Source organism: Ovis canadensis, chromosome 4 (assembly GCF_042477335.2).
Source record: "Ovis canadensis isolate MfBH-ARS-UI-01 breed Bighorn chromosome 4, ARS-UI_OviCan_v2, whole genome shotgun sequence".
NCBI lineage: Eukaryota > Metazoa > Chordata > Mammalia > Artiodactyla > Bovidae > Ovis > Ovis canadensis.
Genome location: NC_091248.1, coordinates 97,602,254 through 97,623,982, shown reverse-complemented (window position 1 = coordinate 97,623,982; position 21,729 = coordinate 97,602,254). Strand labels below are relative to the sequence as shown.

General features: G+C 39.9%; 1 gene segment (V, D, J or C); it reads right to left on the bottom strand.

Moving 5' to 3' along the window:
- Positions 1 to 21,729, bottom strand: part of LOC138439453 (T-cell receptor gamma chain C region C10.5-like) — a 62,054-nt gene that overhangs the window by 6,211 nt on the left and 34,114 nt on the right. Inside the window, 2 exon segments of the C gene segment in view lie at positions 647 to 976; positions 6,633 to 6,688. Of these exon segments, the coding sequence occupies positions 647 to 976; positions 6,633 to 6,688 (386 nt within the window).

Genomic DNA, 21,729 nt, shown 5'->3' with positions numbered 1-21,729 from the left:
AATGGCAAGAAATGCATTCATTATGTAGAATGCAAGTAAGTCTGTATACTCTAGTCTAACCCCATCTTTAGTCAATCCAAATCTTAAAAACCTAACACCATGGACCATAATAAATGTACAGTAGCCAAGTTACTCTGCTTTCTGTTGATCTGCAATCTGGTTTGCACATAAGAACATCAATTTGATGTTAAGACTCATTTCTGGACTACAGTTTGAGTAAAGCAAGATTGAAGTTAGATGGCTTTGTTTGATGAATAGAACACTCATAAAGGACATATAGTTATCCTTACTTCCTAATAAACTAAGATTTTCAACTGTGGAATCTCTTTTTGTGTGTTTATAGTGTGCTAAATTGTTAGGTACTTCCATATATGTTGTTTGATTTAAACCATATAACAACCCCCAAATACTGTATTATGACCTTAATATTTTGGATGATGAAACCGAGGCTGATAAAGTTTAGGTGAACTTTTCTCTTTCTTTTTTATTTCAAACCCTACACTTTTTTTTTTTTAATTCTGTAAGGAAATAGCTTGAAATTTAAGAAAGTTTTGCATTTGTTTTTCATTAATGCTTGACAGAAGAGGTGGAGTATCCCTTTTAAAAATTGTTCTAGGAGGTTATACTTATATTTCTATTCACACACCTTCATTCACTGCCGGAAAAAGAATCTCTTGATTGGTTCCTCTTTTGTTTTTCTCATGTTTGACGATACACATGTGTTCTTTATCCATGGAGTTTCCAGACACAGTCAGCCAGCTGAACTTCATGTATGTGTCAAGAGTCTTAATGGTTTTTCCCTCCTGGGATGGCAAAACTTTGTTGCCTCTTTTTTCTCTCCAATAAACCTTAATAACATGAGGGAAAAAGTCCTCCAGAAGACAAAGATATGTTCCACTATTATCACGCTTGATTTCAGTAATCGAAGGAAGAAACATAGTGGGCTTGGGAGACATGTCTTTATCAAGGTCTCTATCTGTAGGAGAAAATGAAATCATAATTAAAAAGAGTTATTACACAAACACAAATGTTAGTGTGGTTTGGAACAACCTAGCAAGTGGTAAGAGGAAGAAAATTTGTCATTGAATTATAGCCTGGTTGTTCATCCACAGAAGGTGGTGAGGTGTGTTTTATTGTTCTTATTTTCAATGGGAAGAGAGGTTCAAGACATCATAAAACTTAAAGTCCCAGCTAATATGTAACAGAAGCTGGATTAACCTTGACATTTGTTCTTTCTCCACATGTTACGATGGGGTATGACTTTTAACTGCCCCATATCAAGGCTTCCAGCTTTCATGAACATATTTATTGTTTAAAAATCTATTTTATTCTATTATAATGGAGACTGTTTTAGGGTGAATGGAAGTGTGTGGTGGGAATGGGTTGAGGGAGAAGACCAGGTAACTATGAAAATGTCTCTACAGGGCATGTTAGAAAATATATTTATAATTCATTTTTTTTGTCAAGTGGGAAAAAGTATGCTAAAGAGAGACAAATATCTCCAAATTCAAGTTTTTGTGTGTGAGTGGATAGTAAGATAACTTTCTATTTGAGGAGTTAAAAGTACATACAGCTGTATTTTCTGGAGAATTTCTGCTCAGTCAGCCTTCTTGTCTGCAAACAACTCCCTACTGCATACAATTCTCCCTTAACATTTGAATTGAGTGTAGGTACATATATACATTCCCTATTATCTGCCAAGACAATGTACCAAATATGATAGCTACACATTATCTCATTCAATTTTCATACAACCCCTACTGAGTATACATTATTATCCCACTTTATGGATTAGGAGACTGAAGCCAGAAAATAATTACCCAAATTCACATAAGCAGTAAGTGGTACACCTGAAGTTCCAAGTCAGCCTGATTCCAAAGCCCAGGTTCTTTGAAACACCCTTCCACATCAGGAAAGGAAATGTGTCAACTCACAAAACTTACTTGTAATAACAAATTTAAACCTTGAGCCAAACACTTTCAAGATGATTGCACACTTTATACATGAATCCTTAGTAGTAGTCCACATGTACACAAGACAAATCCTATTAGATTCCTTGCACAATGTTTTTCCGTGCTGTCCTTTACAAACAGGGATTTGTTTCAAAATTCTTCCTAAGATTTTCACATCTAATCCCCTTTCACATTCCCATTTTTTCCTAAACATTCTTAACCATATATTTTTCTTTGAATTTTTTCTTGCCTTCCCCAATTCCCTTGGGGAAAAAATTGCTTTCTCCTGCTATATACCTATGACAAAAATTTTATTCCATTAACAAACATTTTTCTATAATAATTTCAAAATTATTCAACCCATATAGAAATCGTTAGACTAATTTAGCTTCTCTGGCTTCTTCAAACCCTAGGGAAACTATGGTGGCCTTCAGTTCAAGAGATCAGGCTTCTGGTCCTGCTTCATTTTCCTCATAAGTTCTGTGACTGAGCCAATTAGGTCTATTAAAGCCTTTGATGTTTTATTTATTTGAGAATGAAGTTCATGTAAATCGTTAGTGTTTTTGCCCAGGAAATCCCCTGGACAGAGGAGCCTGACAGGCTACAGTCCATGGGGTTGTAAAAGAGTTGGACACAACTTAGCATCTTAAACAGCAACAGCAAGCCAGGGCTGCAGTGAGACCAAAATGAAACAAGATCTGAAGAGTAAGTTGATTAAAAATGCTATGGAAATAAGAGATAATAATTATCATTATTAGTGATTTGTTTGTGTTGATTGTGTGTTTCAACATGACATATTTATATCATGGTACCAGAGCTCATCCTTACTGATGAGAATTCAGTATTTTGGTTGCAACTGAATCCCTGCCAATTAACCCTGGACACTGGTTCCCGTGATTGCAGTTCCACTGTGCTCTCAACTGTCTGAAATCCTCAACTCCATCATTACAGGAAACATGCCTTTCACAAACCAAACAGATAGGCAATTATTAGTCTTATCTTAGCCAATGTATTTCCAGGGTTAAAAAAATCAAAAGGAACATTGGCTAAAGCCTAATATATGCAGTTAGCATATTAAACTGCTTCACTTGTTTTGTTCAAAACAAATGGCATTCCCCCCAATCAAGACCGCAATTGATTTTGGCTCCAAGCTTTGACTAGAAATTTTAGCCTTGAATTGACTTCTATCCAGCTCATGAACAGAGTTCTGCTTGTGAGTCCTTGCAGCAGGCCTTTAAGACAGGATGACTACAGAAATGGCAGGATACCTGGTCCTCAAATTCTCCTAGAGTCATATTGCATCATGAAAACCTTCCCTGCCTGACTCTGCAGGGTCATCTCTGAATGACATTAAACTTTATGATGTTCATAATATTGATGCCCTGGAAGCAAGAACTGGATTTATTTAAAGACCATTTCTTCCATTTTATATAACAGATATTGAAGCCAATGTCCCCCTTTTACTTCATTTTCCTCCCAAAGACTCCTGCATTGAGATCTCTTTCTAATATTATTTTAACATACCTTATTGGAAAATTTGGTACGCTTCTTTATCACTTTATTAAGAATACTATTCCACTGCCTTTTTTCAGCTTTTAAAGTTTTCAATCACTTGTTTATAGAGATAGAACATACACATATCTCTCCTGTCTCTCAGAATGAAATCTTACCCTGTGCTTCCTGCCAGGTCTTCACAGGCCTTTTTCCTTCTACTTCCATGAGTGCCTTTGATTTTCTATTCCTATTTTTGCCTCTACCTGAACCTGTGTGTGTGTGTGTTTAAATATTCATTTATTCGGCTGCACCAGGTCTCTAGTTGCGGCACACAGGATCTTCTTTGAGCATGCGGGATCTAGTTCCCCAATCAGGGAATGAACCCAGGCTGGGAATTCAGGGAATTCAGAGACCCGGTCACGGATCCAGCAGGGAAGTCCCTGTATGTGTGTTTTTATCTTCAGCTCAGTTCAGTTCAGTTGCTCAGTCGTGTCCGACTCTTTGCGACTCCATGAATCGCAGCATGCCAGGCCTCCCTGTCCATCACCAACTCCCGGAGTTCTCAAATAAAGTTTGGAAACAAGCAACTTACATAAAATGACAAATAGTATGTTTCTTTTTCTGCCTTGGGTTTTGATAATTTAGTAAGTTCTAACTCCAACAGAGCATGAGGAATCAGATAATGTGTTTGCAAATCCTAGTTCTGTGAGATAGATGCAAGACATAGAGAATTGTGCCTGTTTTGAATTTGTGTCCAACTTTTTTCAATATTTACATAAATATATGGAGAAATTGACTCTGCTACGGTGACACAGAGGTGACTTTCAGCAAACCACATAAGGTAAGAATGTGTCAAGAACTGAAGAACTGTCCCTTCTCTCTCTGGGCTGCTTGGATTACCTCTGTTTCCATCTCACATCCATTGGGAGTAGAGTTTCATCTTTTCTCACTATTTTGCCTGAATCTTTTTAAATCTTTCAAAAAGTGTTTTCAGTGTAAAGTCAGTTCCTGGTCAAGAGTGTCACTTAGAGTAAATATGTCTTTCATTACCAAAGAGGAACAGAAGCATTGTTTTCACACATGAGAGTAAAGCTAATTATAAGCTACTAAGTAGTCGATCAAAGTACTCATTTAAATGGTGAGGCTGAGTGCTTAGTCACTCAGTTGTGTCTGACTCTTTGAGACCCTTTGGACTGTAGCCTGCCAGGCTCCTCTGACCATGGATTTTTCAGGTGAGGATACTGGAAAGGGTCAGGCTATGAACTGTAAATACTCAGGATATAAAAACATAACTTAAATGTTTCTAACATCAATAATAGTCCAGACCATTCACTTTGGAATAGACAAATCCTTATTGAATCCTAAACTTTGCAATGTATCTTGTCAGGTGACTTTAGGCTAGTAACTGAGCTTCTTAAAACCTCAGTGTCCTTATATATGAACTGGGAATAAGATGATTCCTGCTGAGGAATGAGATACGGCACTGAAACTTCCTTTGCTGTCTGATTCTCAGTAAATGGAAGCTGATACTAAAATTCTCTTTAGTGGGATGACTTAAGGTAAGGACATTTCATTAAATTCTTCCACCAGATAAAATATATGAGTTTTATAAGCTATAAATATTACATCAATTGAGAAAGAAACAAGCCCATCAATCCAAGATCTGCTGTCTGTCTAGCAGCCGCAGCTCATAGAACATGGGTCCCAATCAAGCCGGAATCTGTAAAGCTCATTGGGTAGAATAGAAACTGTTTGACTGTTGGGACTCACTCTATCTTTGTCTAGCTTACTCTTTTATCTCCAGCATCCAACATAGAAACTGTCCTCAATAAATAAATGCTGAGAGAATGGGCAGATGAGGATGTTCAACCATGTAAACAGTTTTCATGGACTTTGGAGAAGACATGGCTCATAAGTGAGGCAGTAAAAGTCTCTCTGTCATGTCTGACTCTTTGCAACCTCATGGACTGTAGCCCACCAGGTTCCTCTGTCCATGAAATTCTCCAAACAAGAATGCTGAAGTGGGTAGCCATTCCCTTCTCCAGGGTATCTTCTTCACCCGGGGATCAAACCTGGGTTTCCAGCATGGCGGGCAGATTCTTTACCATCTGAGCCACTAGGGAAGACAGGGCTCTTTGAGCTCACGAATTCCATGAAACTGATCCATATCCAGGCAATGTAATAAGAGGTGTGACTGCATACATTTCAACTTATCTCAGCCTCCCTCTAAGAAGCTACAGTAATAAGAAATGGAATTTATCTATGTTCTATAGTCATTCCATATACAGTGACCAGTACCTGCAGAATTATTGTTCATATGCCAATGCGGGAGACCTGGGTTCAATCCCTGGGTCGGGAAGGTCTCCTGGAGAAGGAAATGGCAACCCACTCCAGTACTCTTGCCTGGAGAATCCCATAGACTGAGGAGCCTGGTGGGCTACGGTTCATGGGGTCACAAAGAGTCAGACACGACTGAGTGACATAACTTTATAGTCATTTACTATAAAAATTTTTATGTACCGATTTTAGGGATAAGATGAAAACAGATAAAGTAGTTTTGTAAAGTATTGGGAGACAAGGACACTGTGTTTTATCTCAAACTGTAGAGAAAAAATAATTAAGAAAAGTGATTCTCACTTAATAGATTGTCTAGAAGAACAGGAAATTTAATCAATAGCTTTTACCACTGTAATGCCATGTTAATCGTGTAAGAATATTGACACATAAACGAAACAATGAAAAAGACATGATACTCAAATATTTTACTATCTAGTCTGAGTCTATTTTAATAGTTTATGTGTGTGTGTGTATTTTAAAAAAAAAATTCCATTCTGTTTTTGAGAAGAGAATAAATCATTTACAAAGTAGTTGACTTTCCATATACAGTGACCAGTACCTGCAGAATTATTATTCATATGCTAAGACCAAGCATGTGGCAGTTAGATGAAGTGAATACTTTAGATCCTTGGGTCAAGAAGATACCCTGGGGAAGGAAATGGCAACCCACTTCAGAATTTTTGCCTGTGGAATCCCATGGACAGAGGAGCCTGGCAGGCTGCAGTCCATAGGGTCACAAAGAGGTGGACATGACTGAAGCAACTTAATACACAACACAGATTGTTTTCTCTGCAAAAACACCTGTTACTTTCCCATAACTAAGGCAAAAAAGAGAAAAACATTACTCACCAGGGGAAGCTACTATGAGCTCAGTTGCTTTTCCAAATATCTTCTTCCAGCCTGCACTGTCACACTGGTTGAAGCTCCTACAATAATCTTAGCCTTCTCCTAACTTCATGTCATGACTGGAAGTTAAAAATTTTGTACTGGAAATTTGATCTTCTGGATTCTTTTGAAAGTCCTTAAACATAGGTTTTATGGTGTTTGATGTTTTATTAATTTTCCTCAGACAAATGGACCCAAATATCTGCTTTCCATGGAGGAGAAATCACTGAAGACACTGATGAAAAATGAAAGAAATAAAAACAGGAAAAGAAGAGTTCACCACCAACGGGTTAACCACCTGCCTTCCTAAATTTCCAGTAATAGTATTCAAAGAATTAAGCCTTTTTTTTTTTTTTTTTTAATTTCCAGGTGTTCAACTCTGTTGAAACCGCTCAGAGTTTGCATCAAAGAAAGACCCTTCTTTTCTCACAAACACCAGAACTTCTCCCTTAGGGATTTGGGGCTATACTGTTGAAAGGAGGAAACTCTTCAGTCACTAAAAATGTAAATACTCCATCACAAGTGTACTTGTAAAATGTGAGCAAAGTTCTCCACTTCCTGGGTAACATTCTTTACCATGGCAACACAAGATGAGAAAATAAGTTCTGTGATGAGTTGTTTTTCTTTTTCCCTAGGATAAAAGAAATTTGTAGAATTTTCTCTCCTTTGAAATAATAGATTCCTTATTGAAACTATAACTTGAAAACAATATCCATTTATCTGATATGTTGTAAGAAGACTCTTGGAGACTGTTTTGTAATCTGGAGATACTCATCTTGGATCAGGCTAAAAAAAGGTTGTCAGAGGCATCTGGGTGCTCCTCTGAGCGCAGATGAGCTGTCCATCCTCCAGGACCCACACAAAACAGGTCAAGTGTCCCTCTGTCCATGCCAGATCCACCTGGTTGGTGCTGGCCTAAGTCCTATCACCAAGCAATGCCTTTGCCCTGAGAATGGAAATAGAAGATCACAGTGACAACTGTCTATTCATAGTAGCTGAGCCCCTAATACACAGGAGAAGATGAGAGATCTGGATGAATATTTTGTTTAGAAAGCTTTTTTAATTGAAAATTAAGTTATTAGTATTAATACTTTGAGTTGTCAAATACCATTTGGGCCTATTGAGATCTCAGTGGTATCTGAGGTACCACTCTGATACCTTGTACTCTGTACCTTGTACTCTGTTTTTCCTTATTCTAGACCATGAATGAAATTATCAGGAGCTCTAGGAGTTGCCTACTTTTCCAAACCCATGAAAACTTTACCAATAAAATGCAAAAGAGTAAGTAAAGAGTTATAAAATCATTTGTCAAATTTATAAGAAAATTCCAGAGCTCTAAGAAGAAAGAATACAAGGTTTTATAAAGGGCATAAAATTAAACTTGAATAAATAAAGAGACATATCACATTTGTGTAAGAAAAACTAAATATCGTAAAGATACTGATCTTTCCTAAATTCACATTTATGAAGTTACTATAATTCTTATGAGAATTAAGAAAATATTTCATTTTTTGTTCTATGGTATAAGGTTCAGGGTTAGCAAGTTAAATAACATTAAATATGACTAAGAATAATATTGACTAGACAGTTGGCCTAACAGACCTAAACCCATACTGCAAAGTTACTGACACAATATGATAATGGTGTATGAATACTGAGACATAAATGAAACAGAAATCCTCTAGCAAATACTCCAAGTACATGTTGATATAAAAATATGGTAAGTCATTTTTAAGTTGTAGGGAAATGAAGAGATTATCTTAAAACTAGATTAGGATGATTAATTATCAGTTGGGAAAACAGAAATAGTTTTCTATCAAACACAACATAAGTGAAGTTCATATTAAAAAACATCTAGAGATGTGAGTGATGGCACCCTACTCCAATACTCTCGCCTGGAGAATCCCATGGACGGAGGAGCCTGGTGGGCTGCAGTCCACGGGGTTGCGAAGAGTCGGACACGACTGAGCAACTTCACTTTCACTTTGCACTTCCATGCATTGGAGAAGGCAATGGCAACCCACTCCCGTGTTCTTGCCTGGAGAATCCCAGGGATGGGGGAGCCTGGTGGGCTGCCGTCTATGGGGTCGCACAGAGTCAGACACGACTGAAGTGATTTAGCAGCAGCAGTAGCAGAGATGTAAATCTCCAATACTTTGGCCACCGTATGTGAAGAACTGACTCACTGGAAAAGACCCTGATGCTGGGTAAGACTGAAGGCAGGAGGAGAAGGGGACAACAGAGGATGAGATGGTTGGATGGCATCACCAACTCGATGGACGTGAGTTTGAGCAAGCTCCAGAAGTTGGTGATGGACAAGGAAACCTGGTGTGCTGCAGTCCATGGGGTGACAAAGAGTCAGACATGTCTGAGTGACTGAACTGAACTGAGAGATGTGAGTTAAAAGGAACAAGTAAGAGACTGCTTGACTCCTTGGGTAGAGAAACTTCAAATAGAAAGAGAACAGGAGACATCCTTACTTAATAGTTATTTTTTAAGAAGTAGGAATGTGAGCAATTTTTACAGCATTTTCAAATATATAGTTTTAGAAAAGAATGAACGATGAAGACATACTGATGGTGGTAGGGAGAAAAGTGACATGATCAGATCTGTGCTTTAGAAAGAAAAAGAGCAGGAAGATTGGTTGTCAGGGGAGCAATCTGGGGAAGCAGACACATTTCAGAGATGGTTGCCATGAGCCACTGAGAGGTCTCTGAGGACGCAGGTTACTGTAGTGACACTGGGGATGCATAGAAGGGCTGGTGCAATAAATATCAGCAGATTTGTCAGAGCTTCTAAGGAACTCACAAAAGATAAATGAAATGGCCATTAGCAAGGTTGAAAGTAAAGAAAAAGATGTTTTAACATCCTGGGACACATTCTGTGTAGTGAAGCTTCATGGTCAAGACTGTGGGGCAGCCACACACATCCTTGTCCTTCAGAGAAATTCCTACCCATCTCACAGCAATCAGGGTCAAGGAAGGAGCTGGGTGTAAATATTCTATTTTTCCTGTGCCAAGCAGATAGATGATGATCAAAAATTCAGGCTGCTATTTTACAAATTTTGTCCCTTCAGTATAGAAAACTTAACTACAGAAGCTATTTACTGATCCTTCTTATTGGTTCAACCACACAAAGTGTGACATATATAGACCCTCTCACTTTTCGGCTACGTATTGACTTGGATCTTCTGGCTCCACAAAGCATTCTCAAAGGTCCATTAATTTCTGACTATAGGAAATGAACAATCATTAGTTTAATTTGATATTTCCTTTGAGGTACATAGTAAATAGCACAGTGCAACTCCTATCATTATTTTCTAAATATGTGAGCTGTTATACTGCTTAATCATGTTTTATCCCAAAGATGGGAATTCTTTCTGTTCCAACCATTTTCATCAGAGGATCAATTTTCCTACCTGGATACATTTGCAAGAACACATGCTGCATCTCTGTGAATATACAGATCACCCTGACTCCCCCACTTCTCTTCTTTATCCTTTCATTACTTCTTGTTGGTTCTGGGTAGAATGTAGGGAAAAGCATATGTTTAAATGACATTTATACTTGGCTTCAAACTGTGTCTCTTCTGATATCAATACCTTTGTGATCTTGGATGCTACAGAGTTTCTCTGAATCCCAAGTTCACCATGCATTAGGGGTAAGGGAGGATATGATAGTACCTAAGTCAGAAAAATGAGGTCAAGTTCAGGTCTGGAAATTAGTGGTGCTCAGCCGTTGCCAAGTGTTCCCAGCAGCCACAGAGGAAGCACAGGGTAATGGGGCCATCTCAGCCAAGGCTGCAGTTTTGTCTTCAACTGTGTAGACTGCAAGTAGCTCCTGGGAGGAAGACTCCTGTCTGCTTCATCTGTATATTCTTTACATAGAGGCCAGGCCACAGATAACAGTTACAAGCACTAACAGGTATTGAACTCGTACTGTGTGACAAGCATGGGTTTAAGTTCTTTACATGGATTGACCCAATGAATTTTCCACAAACCCTCCAAGGTGGGAACACTTATTACAACCCTTTAACTGAGGGAGAGCTTGAATCTGAGAATGTTGAACAGGGTAATTGCGTGTCCTGTGTGGGGGCACCTATGCATATTTGAAAAAATGGGCATTTGAGGTGGAAAGGGACATGCTTCATCACAAGCTTTGAACTGCACACAATAAGCCCATAAGCCTTTGTACAGATGCCTCCAAAAATCCTTGATTCACTTTTGAATTTTTTTCAATATGGCAGCCACCTCCTCCATGAACCTATCCTCTCCCAGCTTGGGCACTATGACCTCCTTGCCACCATACACCCTAAACTTCAGGTTCTCATCACTAAAGGTTTTCATTTATGAGTAGCTCTCAAGCTGCTAGCAGTGAGGTCTGGAGTGTGTCCAAAAGAGTTCCAGTGAAGAACTCCAGTCAAACCAACCTCTCAATTCAGTCTCCGTGATTGAGCAGGAAATCATTTACTCTTTTCTATGACCTGTGAAGAATATTTCTGTTTTTCCCAGCAGGGTAGATGGGGCAGTGCAACCCCAAATGCAGTAATCAAAGGACATCTTAGTGTTTCATTTTTATGATTTTCTGTTGCTCAAGAGATTTGTCATGTCTCTTTGCCTTGAAAAAAAATTCCTAAAACTCAGAAGTCAGGAAAAATTCATTGCATAAAAAATCCCTCTGCAGAGAATTCTCTACATTTTCCCAATACACAAAACTTCATTGTAAAGCAGATCAGGGAAATAAATATGCAGAACAAAACCTAAACAATATTAGAAAAATATAAATGACAATAAGTTTATGCTTCAGTCTTTTTTAAAGTCATAAAATAGTTAAAACACATGGTCCCTGGTACAAGAGACCAAGTTAAAGTTGGTTTGTTTACTATCCAATTCCTTCTTCCCTGCAATTACAGAAATAAGAAGAACCTGAAACTTGGCCTGTGGTTGTGGGATTCTCAAGCAAAAATATGATGACCTGGGAAAGCAGGAGTGTCCAGGGTGCAAGAAGACAGGAAGGGTTTTGGGTTAGGAACAAGCCCATGAGTACCATTCTGGAATGCATTTCTGTGTCAGGCTGGGAAACTGTCCATTTCAGAGAGAAGTGTGTCACTTTATCTCTTACCACCAGGACAGCAGTTCTTAAAAATCAACTTGAATAAGAATCAGCTATGGAGTTTATTGAAAAATGCACATTTTCAGCCTTCATTCCTATATTTGTATTCATGGTGTTGGGTGCCACCTAGAACTAGCACGATTATCCCAACTCAGGTGTTTCTGATGCAAGCGGTCGACGGACCACAGTTTAAGAAACACTCCTCTGATAGAAATTTGGAGGATCCAATACACAGGAGATCACATGCATGTGAATCTCACATTTCTGTTCATGCTAAGTTGCTTCAGTTGTGTCTGACTCTTTGCGACCCAATGGATTGAAGCCCACCAACTTCTCTGTCCATGGGATTCTCCAGGCAAAAACACTGGAGTGAGTTGCCATGCTCTCCTTCAGGGGATCTTCCCGACCCAGGGATCAAACCCAGGTCTCCTGTAGCTCCTTAATTACAGGTGGATTCTTTACCACTGAGCCACCAGGAATTTCACATCCTTAAATCTAGCCCAATAAGAAAGCCATACTCCTTTCATGTATGACTCTTCAGCTGAAAGAGATACTATTCATTGTCTAATTGTTCACCCAAAGCATTCTTCATGATGAATTATTGAGAAAAAAATAACCTGATAAATCTCATTCCAGTTTGGGACTTGGCCATGTTAATGTAGAGGGTAGGGGTGGAAAGAACCCCTGGCTTGACTTGTTTAATGCAGAACAGTTCTGGTTGTGGGCTGAATTCAAAAGAAAGCGGAAGAAGAGTACAATGGTTGACATTGTTACAGAAACCACTGTTTTCCTACACTTTCACTATGTCAGCCATGCTCTGATTGGTTATATGAGGAAAATATCAGTTTTTCCAAGAGAAATATGATACTAGTTTGAGGTTCAGGAAGTCCAAGTTTTCATTTTCATCTTGTCTTACTCTTCATACTCCTGAATATTGAAGATGCTTCATTCCCAGCCATTTTCTCTGTATAATGATCAGATCAATGATTCAGTATAGCTAAGCTTTTCATTATTTTTTATGTTTGTGATTTTTATTTCATTATTTTTTAAAACTTATTTACTTTCTGCATCAGGTCTTAGTTGTGACATGCAGGATCTCTGTTGCATCGTGTGGGGTCTTCCCTTGTGGTGCAGGAAATTCTAGTTGTGGAACAGGGTCTTCAAAACATGCAGGTGTAGTAGCTCCAGAACACAAGCACCCTGCATTTCAAGGCAGATTCTTAAACACGGAACCACAGTGAGGTTCCCAACTTTTCCATGCTCTCCTAAATATTTCCCTTAACAGATCAATCCTAGGTGCCCTGTCTCCTGAAGAGGAGGTTGAATAGACTCCAGCACCTCCTGGGCGAGTTAAAAGAAGATGAAGCCTGACAGTTGCTTGTCTGAGGCATGAAGATGGAAGCCTGCTTTTAGAAAAAACTGTGGCTTTGGTGGGGAGAGGTGAGTGACAATTGAGTATAAAAGTTGGGGGATGGGCGATGAGCTCAGGATTTCATTTTGTTCAGAGTAAAGAGAATTGGCATTGACTGCAGGAAGTGAGGCAGGGGTTGGTCTGTCTGGGCTGTTTTTTGGCAGTGACAAGCAAAATTTCAGTGCCGTGGAAAGAAGGGCTGAACCAATGTGCTTCTCCCAGACAGCACAGCGGTACACTCCAGAATCACTTTCTTGAAGACTTGAGATTACAAATTTATATATCTTGTCTGTGCCTTCATAGCAGTGGTATTTCCCTGGACTGATTCCTGATTCCAACACAACATTTGAGTAGGACACATCATAGTAGAGAAGGCGTCGGGGTATGGTTCCCTCCTGGAATTTGTACCAGTGGATATATTTGATGTTTTGTGTAGGAAGATCACATGGCATTACAGCAGAGGACCCAGTTGCCCTGGTGATTGACATCCTGTCGCCTTCCATGTTGGAAGATACCTGAGTGACTGCAATGGGAAAAGCAACAAAAAATCCTGAGGAAGAGGAAACAGCATTTCTTAGTATGACCCCCCCACACATACCACACACACACATACACACCATTGCCAAAAAAATACAGAAAAATCCCAGGAGCATCCAGGCAACACACTCACCAAGAGCCAGGAACACCAGAAGCAGCACTGGGGCCCGCAGCATGGCTGGGACAATAATGAGGCTGGGGTTCCCAGCAGATGTGACCGGCAGGGGAGTTAGCGAGGATCTCTCTTAAAGACCACCAGACTGAGCCCAGAAGGGGTGGGTGCTGGAGGAGGCCTACGGAGGAGCCCCGCCTCTCTACACCAATGCCTTTCTTGAGGGCCCCCTGTGGCAGGCTGGGAGCAGCCTCCTCCCTGACGGGAGAAGAGAAGCCTGAGCTCTGAAAGCTCAGAACTGCAAGCAGAGGGATCAGGTGGGGGGTGGATGGAGAAACACGGACAAAATTTGCCTTTGCCTAGTGGAGTGAGCAGAACTGAATGAGGCTCAGTTCCCTGCAGTTCAAGCTTTCAGTGTTAATGCTGCTGCCAGGGTCTTCTCCAGTGATGAAACGTCTATAGTCTTTCCCCGGGCTACCTTTCCTCTTATACCTGTAAGCAAACTTTGAGACAACAAACAGCAAATCCAATAAGAACTGAACCTGCTCTATTAAAATTAAGGTTATAATGTTGGTCTGCATTTGACTCTCAGTAGTAAAGGGATATGTGTGTGTGTGTCTGCGTTACAAATCATTTTGACAGACAGTGTATGTTCATCCCTAAGTAAAAAGCCACCTTACATTGGGTTTCCAGGTTTCTCAAAAAAACAAAAATAAATAAATAAAGCAAGGAGCTTTACAAAATTTGGAACAAACTTAAACTGAAAATATATATTTTGTCTATCTGAAATTCAGGGAAATGCAAATCAAAACAACAATGAGATTTCACCTCACTCCTGTCAGAATGGCTAGTATCAACAAGGCTAGAAATAACAAGTGTTAAAGATGTGGAGAAAAGAGAAGGTTTGTGCACTGTTGATGGGAATGTAAACTGGTGTAGTCACTATGGAAAACAGTATGGAGCTTCCTCCATAAGTTAGAAATGGAACTACCACACAATCCAGCAATTTCACTTCTGAGTGTTTATCCATAGAAAACAAAAATACTAAGAGATACCACCACCTCTATGTTCACTGTTTATAACAACCAAGACACAAAAACGACCTAAGTGCCCAAAACCAGATGGACAGATAAACTAGGTGTGGTATATATGTGTGTGTATATATATATATGGTATATATGTGTGTTTTATATATATATATATATATATATATATATAGAGAGAGAGAGAGAGAGAGAGAGAGAGAGAATTACCATTTTGTGCCCTAATTATGTGGTGGATTTACAGCACTCTACTGGAGTGTTTTGGAGCTTCTTAGATGACAGATGTGGTCCAGCTACAGAAGACAGAATCCATGTGCATCCAGGTCAGATAATATTGTTCAGTCCCTTCCAAACATCAAAACAAATATTTCAGTCTCACAACAAGGAGCATATAAACATACAGTCGATTATAAAAGCAGTGCAGTTCAGTTCAGTTCATTTGCTCAGTTGTGTCTGACTCTTTGTGACCCCATGAATCGCAGCACGCCAGGCCTCCCTATCCATCACCAACTCCCGGAGTTCACTCAGATTCACATCCATCGAGTCAGTGACTCAATCCAGCCATCTCATCCTCTGTCGTCCCCTTCTCCTCCTGCCCCCAATCCCTCCCAGCATCAGAGTCTTTTCCAATGAGTCAACTCTTCGCATGACGTGGCCAAATACTGGAGTTTCAGCTTTAGCATCATTCCTTCCAAAGGAATGACCCAGGGCTGATCTCCTTTAGAATGGACTGGTTGGATCTCTTTGCAGTCCAAGGGACTCTCAAGAGTCTTCTCCAACACCACAGTTCAAAAGCATCAATTCTTCGGCGCTCAGCTTTCTTACTCTCACATCCATACGTGACCACTGGAAAAACCATAGCCTTGACTAGACGGACCTTTGTTGGCAAAGTAATGTCTCTGCTTTTCAATATGCTATCTAGGTTGGTCATAACTTTTCTTCCAAGGAGTAAGCACAACTCTGTTTGAATATTTAACCAAGAAGGGAAAGAGTAGATCTTACAATTTTTTCTTATAATAAAAAAATAATCTGTAACTATATACAGTGAAGGATATTGACTTAATGTGGTGACCATTTCAATATATAAAATATAAAATTTCTATCTTGTATAACTGAGAATAATATAATATTTATTTTTTAAATATGTTTTTTAAAAAGAGAGAAAAGTAGTGGATTGAATGAAGTATCTGTGCAGCAGGCATAGCGGCAAGCAAGCTGGCAGAAGCAGCCAGTTGCAGCAAACAGGAGCCCTGCCCTGAATGTATGGTTCCCAAGACACTCCAGCCTCTCTTTTCCACAACAGTGTTCAGACATAAAGCAAAAATGTGGGCATGTGAAGAGTATGATCCTTTTTTAAAATACTTTAAATTCTTGGCTGACCTCATTCTTGGTCTCTTCAGTGTCTATTTCATGGCTCATGTTTGATACATAAACTGCTATAAAAATACAGAGTTAAATGTAACTTTTTGCTTTTCACATTGCATCTCAAATTTTTTGGGGTTCTGTCTTTTTAAGCATGAAAAAAAAAAACATAATTGAGGGAGTTCCAAAAGGGAGTGGTTATATGTATACCTATGGCTGATTCATGTTGAGGTTTAACAGAAAACAGCAAAATTCTGTAAAGCAATTATCCTTCAATTAAAAATTAATTAATTAAAGAAACATAGTTGAAAGTCACCAAAGGGAAAAAACTGAAGATGATGTCTCCTTTTTGAAAGTTGAAATGAGGACACCCACTGCTGATGTTAGTGAATGGCTAGTAAAGAATTTATTGATTCACAGACATGGTATCATATCCACACATATATACATACACCTGACTGTGACTGGTAAGATAATGTTAAGATCCACCCTATATTCAGTGAGACTGAGTGATCTCTAATGAAAAGTTGGAGACAAGTTTTGTGTTGTGTTCCTGATCAAAAAACCTCTTAATAAATTCGAGTAGCATTTATTTGTGAGCAAAATCTCTTTCTGTTTTGATTTATAGAAGGTAATTCTCATTTCATGTCTGAGATTTCTTTTTATGTTTTTCAACACCTTACATTTCTTCGCAGGTTTTAAGCTCACGCACATGCACTATTTGTACTATTGTAAAAAGTAATAATACTGAAACATCAAAATGATTAGTTTTGTTTTTCTTATTTTGCATTATGTATTTGGCCTGAAGTTCTGGTATCACAACAAGACAACATGATGGATTTTGAATGTATATAAAAGGTACTAGACATTTTTTATTATGTATCATGAAATACTAGTTTTCTTACAGATGTAGCCTCTAAGATAGTCTGAGTACTGTTATTTTGAACCCAAACTATAAAATCTTTTTCCCTTGTGTTTAGCTAGTTTGAATTCAAATGAACTCAATTATATTTTGAGTTGCTTTTGTAAAACAGAAGTATTCAATACAATGCTTCATGGGAAGGCAGTGTGTCTGCCAGTTTCCTTTCGTTATATACCATCATTCAAGTAAAATCCACCTTCATGAAGGAAATGGTCTGGCTCAGGTGGATACTGGTCATTTATGTGGATCTAATCAACTTCATCCATGCTTGGTCTAAGAATGGGCCACAGGACAGAAATGCAGACGAAGACTCCCTGGGAAGATGAGGTCTAAGCAGGGAGAGCTCCTTACATGGGGAACATGCTGAGTTTGGCCTTGGACTGAAACCTCAAGAATTCAATAGTGTCATCGCAAGGATTTATCCTGTTTCAGGAGTGGATTTGTGTCTACAGCCTGACCACAGATGGGGCCTGAGCTGGGCATCAGGGTGTGACTTTAACCTGAGAAGGGACTCCACTCCTGACACACTGGCTGCACCAGTTAGATGCAGCCAGTCCTCCTAGGAGGCCAAGGCTCCCTAGATGTTGACTCTCAGAGCAGAGACCAAGAGGAATGAAGGATGTGACTTGAATGTGCCCTGAGGTCAGAATGTGAGAGCTGAAGCCATGACCTCAGCAGTGGAGCCCCGCTTCCCGCTGAGGCTGGACAGATGGAATCCAGGACATGGACCCCCATCCTGGGCCTGCTGGGTGGGGAGGGGGTGGGACACCTGCTCTTCATGCTCATGTGTCTGAGCAGCCCTCTGTTAGTCACCCATTACATTGTCACCTGATGTCCAGTTCAGTTCAGTTCAGTCGCTCAGTCGTGTCTGACTCTTTGCGACCCCATGAATCGCAGCATGCCAGGCCTCCCTGTCCATCACCATCTCCCGGAGTTCACTCAGACTCACGTCCATTGAATGGGTGATGCCATCCAGCCATCTCATCCTCTGTCGTCCCCTTTTCCTTCTGCCCCCAATCCCTCCCAGCATCAGAGTCTTTTCCAATGTGTCAACTCTTCCCATGAGGTGGCCAAAGTACTGGAGTTTCAGCTTTAGCATCATTCCTTCCAAAGAACACCCAGGGCTGATCTCCTTTAGAATGGACTGGTTGGATCTCCTTGCAGTCCAAGGGACTCTCAAGAGTCTTCTCCAACATCACAGTTCAAATGCATCAATTCTTCAGTGCTCAGTTTTCTTCACAGTCCAACTCTCGCATCCATACATGACTACTGGAAAAACCATAGCCTTGACTAGACAGACTTTTGTTGGCAAAGTAATGTCTCTGCTTTTCAATATGCTGTCTAGGTTGGTCATAACTTTCCTTCCAAGGAGTAAGCATCTTTTAATTTCATGGCTGCAGTCACCATCTGCAGTGATTTTGGAGCCCAAAAAATAAAGTCTGACACTGTTTCCACTGTTTCCCCATCTATTTCCCATGAAGTGATGGGACTAGATACCATGATCTTCGTTTTCTGAATGTTGAGCTTTCATCAAGAGGCTTTTGAGTGCCTCTTCACTTTCTGCCATAAGGGTGGTGTCATCTGCATATCTGATGTTAGTGCCCCTAGTAAGCCTTGCTCAGATTGACTATGAAATCATTTTTTCCCTTTGAGAGAACTTGCATGACTTAGTATATGACAGACTCAATTGCACTGGTGAGATCGGGCCTCCACATCTCTGTTCTTGTGAGGAACCAAGCATGTCACATCTGTCCATGAAGCTTGGTTCAAGGATTGGGTCTTGTGTCACCTAGTCTAAGCAGAGAAAAATGAAAACAAGAAGTAGCTTCCTCAGAAAGTCACAAATCATGGAAGATCCTAGGTGGCCGGTGGAAAGTCAGGGATGATAGTGCTGCAAGGAGTCCTGTCTGCTCCTTTCTTCAGGGTCATGAGCATAGACAAAGACGCAGATATGAACATCCTGAACATAAAGTTCCCAACTCACGTAGGAGCTCATCAGGGGAACTATACAAAGAAATAATGAGAAATTCGGGTCACATAGTCTAGAGTATGTTTGATAACAATCACATGTGCTTGCAGAAGAGTCTTTTCTTCCATTAGCTGTGACCCTTTGAAAGTGAGCAAAGTTGGCTGTGGTTTAACTGTTCTCATTTCCTTGCTACACCCACCTACCCCTTGTACAGTCCCAACCAGTAGAGGCCAGTTTGAGCATTTTCCACGAATCAACCACATTCGACAGAGCAGGTGAACAAAGAAGCCTGAGAAAATGGAACCCAACCAACACATCAGCACATCAACCCCCTCCTGCTGCCTCGCAGACTGTCACCCCCAGCCCCACTGCCCTTCCCTCTCTGCCCCTCCCAGGCCAGGGCAGTCCAGGGCAAGTTGGGGCAGGAGGTTGCTGAGAAGTTGGAAACCACAGGAGACATGCCCAGCAGGGCCCTGACTGTGACATCAGCTGCATAAAACTTTCGGTGATTTGCACGTTTCCCTTTCTTGCCTTCTACACTTAAATACACTGTTTTCTCACAGTGGAGAAATAGTTTCAAATCTCTAAGACCAGGGCCACATATTTCATCTAAAGAGGTCTGATCAAATTCCTAAGAACCAAGAAGTTGATCTGGACTTCCCAAGTGGCTCAGGGGTAAAGAATCCATCTGCCAATGCAGGAGACCCCAAGTTCGATCCTTGGGTTGGGAAGATCCCCTGGAGGAGAAACAGCAACCCACTCCAATATTCTTGCTGGGATAATCCCATGGGCAGAGGAGCCTGGAGGGCTACAGTCTGTAGGGTCCCAAAAGTGTCAGACACAACTCACAAACTAAACAACAAAGAGTTGAGTAGATTAGGTTTTGTCTATTTTCACTTGTCCAATTAGCAAAACCCTACATTTCACAGCAGTCTCTGGACATTCAATTACTTCGTGATTGGAAAAAAAAAAAAGGTGAATTGATAGTTGGTCGCTAAGTCATGGCTGACTCTTTGCGACCCCATGGACTGTAATCCACCAGACTCCTCTGTCTATGGGATTTCCCAGGCAAGAATACTGGAGTGGGTTGCCATTTCCTTCTCCAGGGGATTTTCCCTACCCAGGGATTGAACCTGAGTCTCCTGCTTTAGCAGACAGATTCTTTCCACTGAACTTTGACTTTCACTTTTTCCCCATAAAAATGACAAATACACACGGTCTTAATGACATAACACACTATTATGATTTCAGCATTTTTAAAATAATAGCAAAATGTGTAAGATAATAGTGTATTATAAGGGAAAATTATTTTATAAATTATTATACATTAACCTAGCTATTCAAACTTTTCTGTACATTTGCAGAAAAAGAGCTCTAGGTTGTGTAAGTACAGAGAAGTTCAAAACAATATATGCTGTATACTACCTTTGAGTATAAAGAGGGAAGTTAGAGTATGTATGAATGCATATATATTTATATGTACACTCATATTTGTTATAAAAGATTCAGAGAAAGCAAAAGCATAACGTTAAAGATGAAGAAGGGTAAATAAAATGGTTCAAGCAAGATTACTTGGTATATTTTTTAGAGTGTTTTGATTGATTTTAGATCCATGCAAAGATATTATCCAAAATTTTTGGTGGATACTATAATGAAGACTGGCTTCCCGATAGCTCAGTTGGTAACGAATCTGCCTAGAATGCAGGAGAGCCCGATTCAGTTCCTCAGTCGGGAAGATCCACTGGAGAAAGGATAGGCTACCCACTACGGTATTCTTGGGCTTCCCCTGTGGTTTACCTGGTAAAGAATCCACCTGCAAAGGGTTCAATCCCTGGGTTAGGAAGATCCCCTGGAGAAGGGAAAGGCTACTCACTCCAGTATTCTGTCCTGGAGAATTCTATGGACTGCGTAATCCATGGGGTCACAAAGAGTCAGACACAACTGAGTGACTTTCACTTTCATAATGCAAATTATTTTTCAATGACACTTCCTGATTGATGTTCCAATTCTAAAAATAATCTAATTTTTTTAAGATGCAAAGTAGTCTGTCACATGACATTATTTATTTTCAGTTTCTTATTGAGGATTACAGTTCACTAGGGGCTGCAGTAAATGGTACTACAATGAATGAACATCCAGGCACATAAGTTTAGTACGTACATTTTGTTTCCTTGTGAAATTGATAAGTGGATGGTAAGTCACTTTCAGAGCAAAGCACATGGTGCACTTATATAATGAGTTCTGTGATGGCTCCTTGTGCCTGAGATCTAAGCTGGCAACCCCGGAACTATTTCAGTCACTTGATGCCTCAACCTGGCTGCACGTTAGAGTTATTTAATATTGAAGGAGATTTTAAAAGTCTGATATCTGGGCTGTGATGAACTCTGACTCTGGTAACTTTTTTTTCTTATATGATTAATTACTTTTTTTTTAATTTATCTATTTACTATTATTATCTTTGTATTACTTCAGCTTCCCTGGTGATTCAATGGTTAAGGATACATCTGCCAATGCAGGAGACATGGGTTCGATCCCTGGGTTAGGAAGACCCCCTGGAGAAGGAAATGGCAACCCACTCCAGTATTTTTGCATGG